This window comes from Sminthopsis crassicaudata, chromosome 4 (genome assembly GCF_048593235.1).
Source record: "Sminthopsis crassicaudata isolate SCR6 chromosome 4, ASM4859323v1, whole genome shotgun sequence".
NCBI lineage: Eukaryota > Metazoa > Chordata > Mammalia > Dasyuromorphia > Dasyuridae > Sminthopsis > Sminthopsis crassicaudata.
The window spans coordinates 454,201,948-454,214,615 of record NC_133620.1 but is presented as its reverse complement, the minus strand read 5'-3'; the positions used below and the strand labels follow the sequence as shown (position 1 = coordinate 454,214,615).

The 12,668-nt window shown below is 41.3% G+C and overlaps 1 protein-coding gene across 1 annotated transcript in view; it reads right to left on the bottom strand.

The window, feature by feature from the left end:
* VPS53 (VPS53 subunit of GARP complex) overlaps nucleotides 1-12,668 on the bottom strand; it is a 127,452-nt gene that overhangs the window by 46,086 nt on the left and 68,698 nt on the right. Inside the window, exon 11 of the mRNA XM_074263820.1 lies at nucleotides 10,570-10,711. Within this exon, the coding sequence (XP_074119921.1) occupies nucleotides 10,570-10,711 (142 nt within the window). The remainder of the gene's footprint in view (nucleotides 1-10,569; nucleotides 10,712-12,668) is intronic.

The window sequence follows — 12,668 nt, the reverse complement described above, 5'->3', positions numbered from 1 at the left end:
CAAAGAGACAAAAAGGGGAATGGCTGCTGACCAAGGGAGCATACCATTCTACTTGATAATGGTGTTCCCAACAGTGCCATCAAGACATTAACATTATGTACTAAGTTTTCTAGGTCAAATAGGTTTACAACAAAAAAATTCCACATAACATAAAGATTTCCAACTCCCACCAACATTCCATTTATTTTAAGTAACTTTTAATACAATACTGAGAAGCAACATAGCCTAATGTAAAAGGCACAGGACTGGCAGGCTCAGACTTAGTTAGGGGTAGGGGTCAGATTTTTGTGCTGCTATAAATGCTGGAAGATTCTGAACGAGATACTTCATGTCTTCAAGTGTCAGTTTCCTTATATGTCAAATGGGAATAATTATTCTGGCCTCCATGACTCACAAACAAATTCAAATGAATATGGAAATTTTTTTTTTTTTTTTGAGGAGAGAGGAAGGTAATCAGGGTAGAGGTCACATTTGAACTCAGGTTCTCCGGACTGTAGGAATGCGCATCCTTCAGGACTCTATCCACTGTGCCACCTTGCTGTCTGGAAATAAATATTTTGAAAAATTAAAAGTAGAATGATTACCCACAGTCTGAGAAGAGAGATGAGGAAGTGGGTTCAGGGTGAATCTTAAAACATGACAAATGTGGGAATTCGTTTTTCTTGATTCCATGTTTTTTCCAAGGTCTTTGCTTTGCTTTTTAATTGAACAGAGTTGGGTGGGAGTGAAATAAGAAAAGGAACCACAGACAAGCAAGGCACCATTGAAAGTTATAAAAAGAATTTACTGCGTGATTTAAAAAAAAAAAAAAAGCAAACTAATGAAATTAAGATCTGATTTTATATATAATCACCACCTATTCTACAATGAATATGGAAAATAATTATTTTTCTAAGTTCAGAATCACAGAATCTATCTCTGTCTGTCTGTCTCTCTCTCTCTCTCACAAACACACACACACACACACTCTCTCTCTCTCTCTTTCTGTCTCTCTGTCTCTCCTCTCTCTCTCTCTGTCTCTCTCTGTCTCTCTCTTTCTGTCTCTCTCTTTCTGTCTCTCTCTCTCTCTCACACACACTCTCTCTCTCACGCCTACTGACAGAATCCAAATCCAACATACTACAAGAAATAACCTAATCCGCAAGAATACAGTGTCTTGCAACCTGAGACCTGGTGGGAAGATAAAAAAAGGGATGTGCAAGAACAGGCCAGTAGATGCTAGGAACAATAGGTAAGAAGTCTATGGAATGTCAAAGCACATAGGTAGGTACTCCTAAATCGATTAGGAACATGTGAGCCTTTGTTGCCTTGGATGGCTCTGAGGATGCCACACGCCCTCCATCTTCAACTAGAAAACAAGTATAATCCTGGTTTAAACTTGAAGATATTCACTTTATTTAACCAGTTTTATTCTCTGAAAATCATTTTAGTGCAAGTGGGTAAAACCAGACTCTTATTTATAAAGAAAATCTCCCAAATCCTGATCCAGCTAAAGTCAACCAGTTACTAATATTTATTAAATTCCCTAGAGACTTCAAAACAGGACATCAGGTAAATACCTGAAATTTGGATTCGATAAATTATGACTTCTTTGTATAGAATTTGATTCAATGATTCAGTATTTATTATGGGCCTACTGAATATGGAATACTGTACACTAGACCTGAGAGATGAAGCTTAGTGAAGATGTGGTCTCTGTCCTCACAGAGCTAAAAGGATGAGAAATCAACATTGATTGCTAGAATATACAATCTTTTAAGAGTATATTTTAGAGTTTCAAAACAGTGCTATAGGATGTTGGAGCAAAATTACCACTAATAGTAAGGAGATTTTATTGAGGAAAGGGCATTTAATAGGCAAGGAAAAGGAACAAATTTATTCTAGGAGTAGGGAAAAGATTAAGTAAAGATATAAGGACAAAAGCACAACACTTGGGGACATGGGATGGCCTGGTTGAACTGAAACAGTATATGAAAGAGTTGTGTCAAATGAGAAAAGACCTTGAATGCCAGGCAAAGAAAGCTGAACTTAAGTCAGTTGTGAGCAGAGAAGGAAAGTGGATGCTGGCTCTAGATAAAAGAAATATTCTGCTGGCCAATATGAAGGAAGACGGTGGATGCCGGAGGGCCTGCAATGAGACAAAGGCAATTATCCAGGCGGGTGGTAATCTGTACCTGTCCTGGTGGCTGGGGTAAGAGTAGCATAGAAGAGATGGATGGGAGAGATGGTACAGGGGGCTTCAGCAGAAAGTGGTAATTAACTGAACAGTGAGGGAGAGGGATGCTGTGGATGCCAGTGACAGTGTGGGAAGGAGGTTCAGGGGGAATGATAAGACGCTTGATTGTGGGCATCTTAGACTCTGAAGAATCTGTGGGGCACTATTTCATAAGGAGCTATTTTGTATAGTTAGCTGAAGCTATGAGTCTGGAAGTCAGATAAGAAACCAGACTAAGAAAGAAAAGATATAGATCTGGGAGTTGGCCCCTTGGAGGTGGAGAGGGGTAGCCAATGTCTCATTTGGGCAAGTCTGACTGGGTTCCCTACCTGAATGGAACACAGGTAGGGACCAATTAGCAAGCCTGTGTAGGGCATGGAAGTTTCCAAGCATAGAAATGCCAGAAAAGGGAGGAGAAGGGGGCCCATCTAGAGCAGAGACAATTTTGCTAGAAAGGCCTTCACAAAAGGTAGTGTTTTCCTCTTAGGCCATAAGAGGAATCTAAGCGCAGTGCTCTATCCACTACACTATCTTGCCCCCTTTATAACAGTAAATGGCATTTATATAACACTTTAAGGTTTACAAAGCACTGGACAAGCTAAGCATTATCAGTTTTAGTTAGAACAGTTACTGACCCAATGTGGACTCACATGGCAGGCCTGGGGCTGATGGGCCGTACCAGGTCAGCCCATGTTCTACCCCATCCCCAGTCTGTGACCTCCAGGGGGCTAGGATGGAATTACAAGCTTGGATTTAGTTTTTGCATAACTCAAATGACACAGTTCACTGGCTTCAGGATTCCTAAATGAAACCAAGAGGGATGAAAAATCTGCCAGGAAAATTAAACACATTTTCCTATTTTAAAAGTCTCTGTTTTTTGCTATTTTTTTCAATTATGACAATATTTGTCTTCCTACCATTCAGAAAGGCAGAATTCTTCCAATAGCAAGTTCATCCCTTCAATTAAATCATTTGGGATTCCCCACCCCCGCCCTGCCCCACTTTTCAGAATAAGGAGGCTCTGGGTGGTGCTTTAAAGCCTACAAGTTTGCTGAAAGGAGACACTGGCTGAGTGGGCCCTGTCTATATCTGGGAACACACTTCCCTTACTTTCAAGAGATATCCAATTGTCAGAGAATGAAACTCTTAAATGTTAGTCATCTTTATAAGTATCCCTGCCACAAGGAGGATGCTACCAAGAAATGAGAATTTGGATAATTTCTGAATTCTGCTATCTCACAAGAATCTTTCCCTGACATGCTTCTTATATAACATCAAAATAGGCCTAAGAGGCCTGGTGGTCAGGCAGGGGCCAAGTAAAGCACCCGCCACATAGCAGTCACTTAGTTAACACACTTGGTGACTAACTGCCTAAGACTAGATGAAATCTTCTGAGATTGAAAAATAATAATGTTCTAATACGGAGGTTTCCTTTAGAATAGCCTGTATTTCCTTGTTTCTGGATGAAATGATTCAGTTCTAAATGACTGCCCTCCTCTGCTAGAAGGGCTACTTTACTGAAGAGTCTGGCCTACTTAACAGCTTTAACTGATCTGTCAATAAGAGAAGGCTACAGAGTGACTGACATCTTCATGATGAGCACTGATCCAAGCATAGGCAGAATAAAAACACTACACAGTGAGACACATTTGCTGCCCCAGCTCAGAGACCACCATCCATTCTGAGGACCTGACTCATAAGGCTCCACCAGGCTTTGCTAGGCCGGGCAGGGCCCCAGCTGCAGTTGCCACTTAGAACAAGGCCCTTCTGGCTGAGAAGGGAAGCCGCCTGCTTGCAGAAGCCATCACCCACTGGTGCTGCAGCCCAGCCCTGCCCTACCCCGGCTTCCTGCTCTCCTCCCTCCCCTTCTCCTTTTTAGCCTCAGCCTCCCTCCCTAGGTCCCCACCCCAAGTGTCAAGTTGCTAAAGGGCAGAATTGGGAAAATCTTTGGGCAGAGTCAGCAACTCATTAGCCTCCAGTAATTATGGTGGGCCTCAAACTTAAAACCACACCTATGGCTTCTGAATTCTGGCATATTAAGAAAAAACTATAAAAAAGAAAAAAATTTGCATTTAAAAAAGAGCCTTGGAGGGAGGGAAGAAGAAAGGAAGGAAAAAAAAAACAAGAAAAAAAAAATACAGGACTGCCTATGTAGTAACCTAGAAGTGGCTGGCAATGGTTTGTCGTTTGTTCTCAAAGAGGACATTGGGAAGGTGATGTCTTGACTTGCCAGTGAATTGGATATAAATCAGGCAGGGTCCTGCAGAACCAGCCAAATTTTCTCCTCTGGAGCCATCTGGGGCCAGTGGCAAGATACAGATATAGAAGAGGGCAGAGTCTTTCTAAACTAAGGTAAAATGCCCATTCAGTGATTAAGACTAGGTAAGAAATGGGACAGCTAGGTGGCGCAGTGGACAGAGCACCAGCCTTGAATTCAGGAGGACCAGAGTTCAAATCCGGCCTCAGACCCTTAACACTTCCTAACTGTGTGACCTTGGGCAAGTCACTTAACCCCAGCCTCAGGGGGAGGGGGGGGGAAATACTAGGTAAGAAATGAAGTAAAGAATGGCTTCCTTTACCTAGGCGCGCCCGCGCGCGAGCTCTCTCTCTCTCTCTCTCTCTCTCTCTCTCTCTCTCAAAACAAATACACATCTGTAAGGAAAAGGCCCGTAGGGTTTCTGGATAAAACAGAAATAATTGCTAATTTACAATTATAAGGACAAGCAGAGCCCAAACAATGACCTTGGGCTGGGACCTATTATTGGCCAATCAATAAGAGCCAGAGGCATGGGCCTTAAAAAGAAATCTATCCCCTAAACCTCAAGATATTTGGTGAGATTTCAGAAATCAAAATTTATATTCCTTTGGACAGAGAACTGGCCTATGAAGATAGGACATAAGGAAAGAAAGGAGGGAGGATGGAGAGGAGTAAAGAAGGGAGGAAGGAAGGAAGGAAAAAAAGGGAGGAAAGAAGGAAAAAAGGAAGGAAGGGAGGGAGGAAGGGAAGAGAAGGAAGGAAGAAGGAAAGAAGGGAAGTTGAAAGTAAAGAAGGGAGGAAGGAAGGAAGGAAAAAAGAGGAAAGAAGAAAAAAAAGAAGGGAAAGGAAAGAGAAGTTGAAAATAAAGGGGGAAGAAAGGAAGGGAGGAAGGAAAGAAGGGATAAAAGGAGGGAGGGAGGGAAACAGAGCTGTTTATATATTAAGCAAGAGGAAGAGCTTGTCCAAGGAAGCTCAGAGGCAGTAAAGGAGAAAAGTTCTTTTGGTTTTAAGAATTAGTGGCCAATTAAAAAAACTTTCCTCTTAAATCACTTGACTAAGAGTGGAGGCTGAAAGTTCCATTCACCTGTGATCTAATCATCATGTTCCTAATAGAGCATGTGGGTGTAGTTAAATCAAGTCCGAACATTTGCTTTTGTTTCCTATGTACACACTATTTTCAATCTCCCTCTACAGGATCAGGAGTTCAAGCAGTGCTTCATCAGCCCAATATTCCTTAATTAATAATTACAGAATTAATTTACAATATTAATTTTATTATTCCTATTAGATATTATACGTATGTATGGGAAGAGGGGGGAGGGCAAAATGCTTCTTTTAAAGAACTCTCCCTGCCCTCAAAGGATAGTCATGTTTGATATCTGAATTCAATCTGAAAAGGCTCCCAACCAAAAGCAATGGAGCTCTACAGACCAAGCAAAGGATCACCAATATTCTACAGGCTAACTGCTTTAATATTTTAAGAAATCATTTAACTTCTCAGGATGCCTCCTTCAATATTTACTGAGTAGGTTCCTCATTGAACAAAATAAAGTGTCTGATTTCAACTTCATGGCAGATTTTTTCCCTTCTTTTCTTTTCTTTCTTTTTTTTTGCTGAATTCAATGATTTTTAAAAATTTTTAATTTTTGTTAAATTTAGTATCCATGAATGATGTGATTGATCTTCATGCTCAAAGAAAACCAAAATGACATCACTATTTTGGAGTTAAGGACCAGAATGCCTATTATAAGCTTGGAAAGCTCTAGCACAGGTCCAGCACAAATAGTCCACAGAAACCTTTGGCGTGGAGATGTCTCTAAATTTGTACACCTCAAGTTTCTTTTGGACATTCTGCTTTGTTCATTGTGCACAGTGCCTTTTTTGATGCAAGGATATCATTCTGAGCAACCACCAGACCAAACAATAAACTCCAAAGTTCTTCAGAGAGAGTGTATCACTTCTTTTGACTTCTCATATGAGCACTTGCCTGTTGGGATTTCTATGAGCACTTCTGTTCTCTTGGCATTTCTCCTGGAGTTCTTGAGCTACAATCATCATATTGACTGTTTTTTCTGGAGCCACGATGGCTCCCAGGTGGTTGACTATCTCCCAGATGAAGGATCAATCTATTGAGGACTCTAGCAAGACATCTTGCCAGCAATGATTAAGAAAGAGATCCTCTGCTCCAAATCATTATTGATCAGAGAAATGCAAATTAAACAACTCTGAGATACCACTACACACCTCTCAGATTGGCTAAGATGACAGGAAAAGATAACGATGAATGTTGAAGGGAATGTGGGAAAACTGGGACACTGATGCATTGTTGGTGGAGTTGTGAATACATCCAGCCATTCTGGAGAATGATTTGGAACTATGCTCAAAAAGTTATCAAACTGTGCATACCCTTTGACCCAGCAGCGTTGCTACTAGGTTTATATCCCAATGAGATATTAAAGAAGGGAAAGGGTCGGTCCCACATGTGCAAAAAATGTTTGCGGCAGCCCTCTTTGTAATGGCAAGAAACTGGAAACAGAGAGAATGCCCATCAATTGGAGAATGGCTGAATAAAATGTGGTATATGAATATTATGGAATATTATTGTTCTGTAAGAAATGATCAGCAGGATGATTTCAGAGAGGCCTGGAGAGACTCACACGAACTGATGCTGAGTGAAATGAGCAGAACCAGGACATGATTATAAACTTCAACAACAATACTATATGATGATCAATTCTAATGGATGTGGCCCTCTTCAACAATGAACCAAATCAGTTCCATTTGCTCAATAATGAAGAGAAGCAGCTACACCCAGCGAAAGAACTCTGGGAAATGAGTGTGAACCACAACAAAGCATTTCCACTCCTGTTTTTGTTCTCTTGCATTTTTGATTTCCTTCTCAGGTTATTTTTACCTTATTTCTAAGTCCAATTTTTCTTGTGCAGCAAAATAGCTGTAAGGATATATATATATATATACATATATTGTGCTTAACATATACTTTAACATATTTAACATGTATTGATCTATCTGCCAATTAGGGGAGGGGGATGAAGGGAAGGAGGGGAAAAGTTGGAACAAAAGGTTTTGCAAGGGTCAATGCTGAAAAATTACACATGCATATATATATTGTAAATAAAAAGCTCTAATAATAATAATAATTTAAAAAAGGAAAGAAAGAGATCCTCCTGTCATTGTCATAGGACAATCTATTTCTTTTTCCTTTATAGAGATGGATAATGGAGGCATTCTTGCACTCCTGGTATAATCTCCTCTTGCCATATAATTTGGAAAATTTCAATCAACTTTTGTGGACCCCTTTGTAAATTCTCAGCTGAAATAAAATCAGCACTAGGTACTTTGGCAGACAAAAGGAGCCAAATGACACTCAAAATCTCTTTTTCAGGTGGAATTTTGGTTAGTGAGGGACTGACTTCAATCTGAAGCATGTACCCATTGGTTTCAGCATCAAATGATGATGGTCTGTTGGGAATATCATGGAAGCGTCCAGTCTATCTTCCCAAGATCATGTCCTCAGGACGGCTTCCACAGCACTGAATAACTGAGATGCACCATGTGTTTTTGCTCTATAAAAAGACTTGAGGGCATCATAAAGGGATTGTTAATTTTGAGTGTAAGACTGAAGTTCACCTGCCTTCTCACTGAGCCAAGAATCCTGTCTCTCAGGAGTTAAATGAAGATTTCTTAAAGACAGACCATTATCTTTCTGGTAAGCCTCATAGAGTTTTCTAGCAGCTTCTAAATTCCCCCCTCATTTTTATCAAACTGATTTTGATGTTTGCTAATGGTCTGGCCCCAATGAGTAAGTACTCTGCCATACACCAAATCTCTGAAAACTGGCTATTCTTTTTCTGCTTCACTGTTGCCAACTGTGTGTTGGTTCAACTTTTTCTCCAACTTAGCAACAAATTGTTCACACTGGAAAAAGCACTCTAATCTGCCGACATTAAGTCTTCTGGTTGTTGTCTTGTCTTGGAGCCACTGCTCTTGTTAAATGTGAATATTTAATTCAAAAAGGATGTCTGTGACCATTCTAGTATGCTCTGCCACATAACACCTTCACCGCTCTCCCATCTAGCCTGTTTCTTTTCCTTAAAAGTCAATGTTTTCTGTGAGAGTGATGAAAAGGTCATGAGACACTCAGGTCTTCAATAGTAAGTGATCACTGCTATTGCTGTTTCCAATTCTATTCCTGCCATGTCTGCCAGTCTGGGCCTATTCTGGCATTAGTCACCCACAATTACAAACTTGAATACTTTTGGCACATCGATAATGAGGAGGATCTCCAGGTCTTCAGAAAACGTTCTTTGACCTCAGCAGTATTTGTCACAGTGGAAGCATACACTCATGATAGTGGAGGGGGTTTTTCCAGAAAGTGGCAATCCCATTGTGAGCAGGCCATCATTCACTCTTTGGGGAGGCTCACAAGCTTGCTGATCAGACTAATTGACTGCTAAACATATTCTAATTCTACAAGACTCCCCATCACTACAGCAACGTTTCCAGCTCCTACTCTACTCAGCCGGCTTCACTTGCCAACCTTGCTTTACTGAGGGCAGCAATCTGAATGTGATAACTGCTGAGTTCTCCTGCCACAAGAGCTATTCGTCTTTCAGGTCTCATGGGTTTCATGTTGTCCCTAAGCATGCACATATTCCATGTGCCAATGAGAATGGTACATTCACAAAAGTCTTTGTACATATTTTTTGTATTTCAACTGCATGGTAGGATCCCTCTCTGCCATGTAAACCAGCCAAGGCTAGGTTAGGTGAAACACAATTTGGGGGGCATCTTTTCTTGCCTTTTTCTCCCATCAGAAGATGAGCAGTGAGGTCCTTCACAAAGGCTGCTGAGACACCAGGGACTGCCAAATCCCACTGCTGCTTCAATCCAGAGAGGAGAAGACCTATGGTCTGGGCTGTCTGGGTTTGGGGCTGTGACTGCAGCCCCCAGGTATTCATTCCTGCTGCTCTGTCACTTGCCTGTCACCACAGGACTTTGAGGGAGGTAAAAATAGTGCGGGTGATGTCTCAACTTGCACATAAATCAGATTCAGGTGAGACAGAGCTGAATGAAGTTGACAGCCTTGCTCCCTCTGGCGGAGTCCCTGAAGTCCGGAGGTAAGGCAGAAGATAAAAGATGATGGACGGCCCAGCATCGCTGAGTGGCCTGGGGGCTTCCATGACTGACCAAGCTCTGAGTGCTCTACAGCACCTGGTTCTGCCATCTTCAAGGCTTTGGGAACAAACTGTGCATATCCAGCCATTCTGCCTGGGAAGTCTTCCCCAGACTGGGCCCACTGGTGTCCCTTGCCTGGTTCAGTTTGTCTCTCAAGATGGTTCACCGTGACATGGCTACTGCCCATGCGACAGTTTCTTGTAGTCACAGGCAGACACCAAAGGTGAAAACAGCCCTGAAAGGGCCTCAGCAAATCCTCATGCCAGAGGTGCATCTTCCCTGAACACCTATACAAAATGGCAGCTCTCTGGGCTCTTCCAGGTATTGAGATGAAAGGGAGAATGCCTGAGGCTGGGATTGTCTTTGCTACTTTGTGGGATGCTGGAAAAATCACTTAACCTTTGTGGGTGTCTGATCCCTCCAGGATGAAATGAGCTTCACTACATAATCTTGAAGGTCACTTCCAACTCTAAAATATTACAAGAGGAGAGTTCAACCGGCCGTCCTGAAGCAAACTAGTGACTGAAACAAGTTTTCAAATTAGCACTATACTCATAATTTTTAATCGACTTCAATAAAATTGGACACGTGTGTGGTTAAAGGTCAAAGAGATATGCAATTGTATATTAAGAGCATCTAAAGCTGCTAAAATCATTAGACTTTAAAATGAGGATGACGATTAAATCAAAATGACTGTGAAACATACTGGGAAAAACTCCATTCTCTGTAAAGGAGCAATAATATTCAATAACAAGAATTTAGTGACAAACTCCAGGTATCAGTTTCCCCAGCTGAAACATGAGATGGTTAGACCCAATGGCCCCTTAGCCTTAAGTCAAGGTGCATGGAAATATCAGCAGGGAGGGCTCTTGGGAGCCCCTCCCCACCCACTCCTCACCGGGGCCCCGTCCATCAGGGTGCAGCCAGAAAAACGCTTGGCCATAAGTCCCTCGAAGTTGGTTGTCCTCTGAATAGCAAACAAAAGCAACTTCACTTCTATCTCCTTGGCTCGGGTACGCATGATCTTGGCAAGTTCCACCCTTGAAAAAAGAAAAAGTGACATGAAAAAAGCTTCTCCCATACGAGGTAGGAGCTAATTTTAGCAAGAAAAAGGCAAATGGCCTTTGTGGACATTCAAAAATCCCCCATCACTGACTAGTCGCTGTCTTAATCTGGCTTCTGGCAAGCAGGCACTGAAGAAGCCAGCAGCACAAAACCAGGGAAAAAAGGCAATCACCCTCTTCCTATAGTTAGTTACTCTTTTCTGCCTCTATAATTATTATTCTAAGAACTGTCAGGAATTATGAATCACACAACAGTTTCATAAATTGCTACATCATAACAAAATCACATCCTATTAAAAATAACAGTGCTGTCCATAAAATCATTACATTTTCTGGCTATAAATATGTTCTATTGCTGTTGTTTGTTCAAACTTGTGCTTCCACTAGGGATGTCCCAGGCCAGGAAAATTCCTTGCACCAATCCTGATTGCAACAGTTCTGAAATTCCCAGCCTGGGGCATTGAGAGGTTAATAAACAACTTGTCTGGGGCAACAAAGCCATTACTTGTTGAAAGATAGGCTTGAATTTAGGGTTTCCTAACTCTGAGGCTGGCTCCGTTGTCAAAGTTCTAAAGCAGATTTAACAACTACTCAAAAATATTTATAAAATAAAAAGAAATAAAATACTAGATTGATTTGAGGTTTTTCTTATGTTAATGTATTGTGGGATCTGTTTCTATTTGTGTTTGACAACACTATAGCACCCCATGCTGTCTCTATATAAATGATTTCCTAAGACAATAAGAGTGAACTAAGAACAACTCCCCTAAATCTGTCTCTCAAAGGGATAAATGAAAATGGCATGGGTGGCAAATTCGCTATGAAATGTTAGATAATTCATCTATCTGTTTATGTAGCCTCCACCTCCATTGGAATGAGAGATGTGTTTTATCTGTGTGGAGCACTTCCAGTGTGGAAACTCTCTCAACCACACAGATGGCAAGCTCACATACAAGGCAGGCTTGAAGGAAGTTGGAATGGGACCCAGGGCTTTCTGATCGTCCTACTTTTAAGGGCTAAACTGATTTCACCTTCCCACGAGGGCTAAATGACAAAACTAAGCACCAAGAGGTTGGGAGTTCATTTGGGAATCACGAATCTGGGAGGGCCTTTCTCCAGGCTGCTAACAATTGAAGCTTGGCAGGAACTGTGGCTTTAACTGAAGAACAATAGGGGGGTCCGGAAGTTTAGAAGGCCTCGTTGGCAAGGCCATAGTTCTAGCTTCCCAGAGACTCTGCTTGTCAGTCAGCCTATGGTTGAAGGAAATGCAGCTTCCAGCTTCTCTGAGAATCAAAATTTGAGAGGGACGTTAACACCCACTTTAACTATGTACTGATATCTAAATTCATGGTAGCTTATTGTTTCTCAAAAAAGGAAGGAAACAAACACTTATTAAGTCCCTACTATGTGCCAGACACTGAGTCAGTGCTTTAAAAATACGTCATTTAATCCTCACAAACTAAAAAGTAGGTGGTATTATTATCCTCATTTTCCAGCTGAGGAAACTAAGGCACAGAGAGATTAAGTAACTTACCCAGACTCACACAGTGAGTAAGCAACTGAGTCAAGATTTGAACTCATATCTCTGCGACTCCAGGACCAGAGATTTTATCCATTGAAATGCTCCCCACAACACCTAATCCAGTTTTCCTTTTTCTAGAAAAGCTTTCTAATAAGGCTTTTAAAACATTTGACAAATTGTGCCCTGATCCAAAGAAAGACAGGAATTGCTCTGAGTTGGTCTGGAATATTCTGGTTGTATTTAGATCACCATCAGGATAGCGTGGGAAGCCAGTCTCTTGTTTTTTAATAAGTTTTGACTAATTTTCTTTTTGACATCATTTTCATTCATTCATTCTCCACTGTCTTCCTCCTCCCACCCCTTTTCAAAAAGCCAGACATTATAATAAGGAACAAAAGAGAAGCCATCACA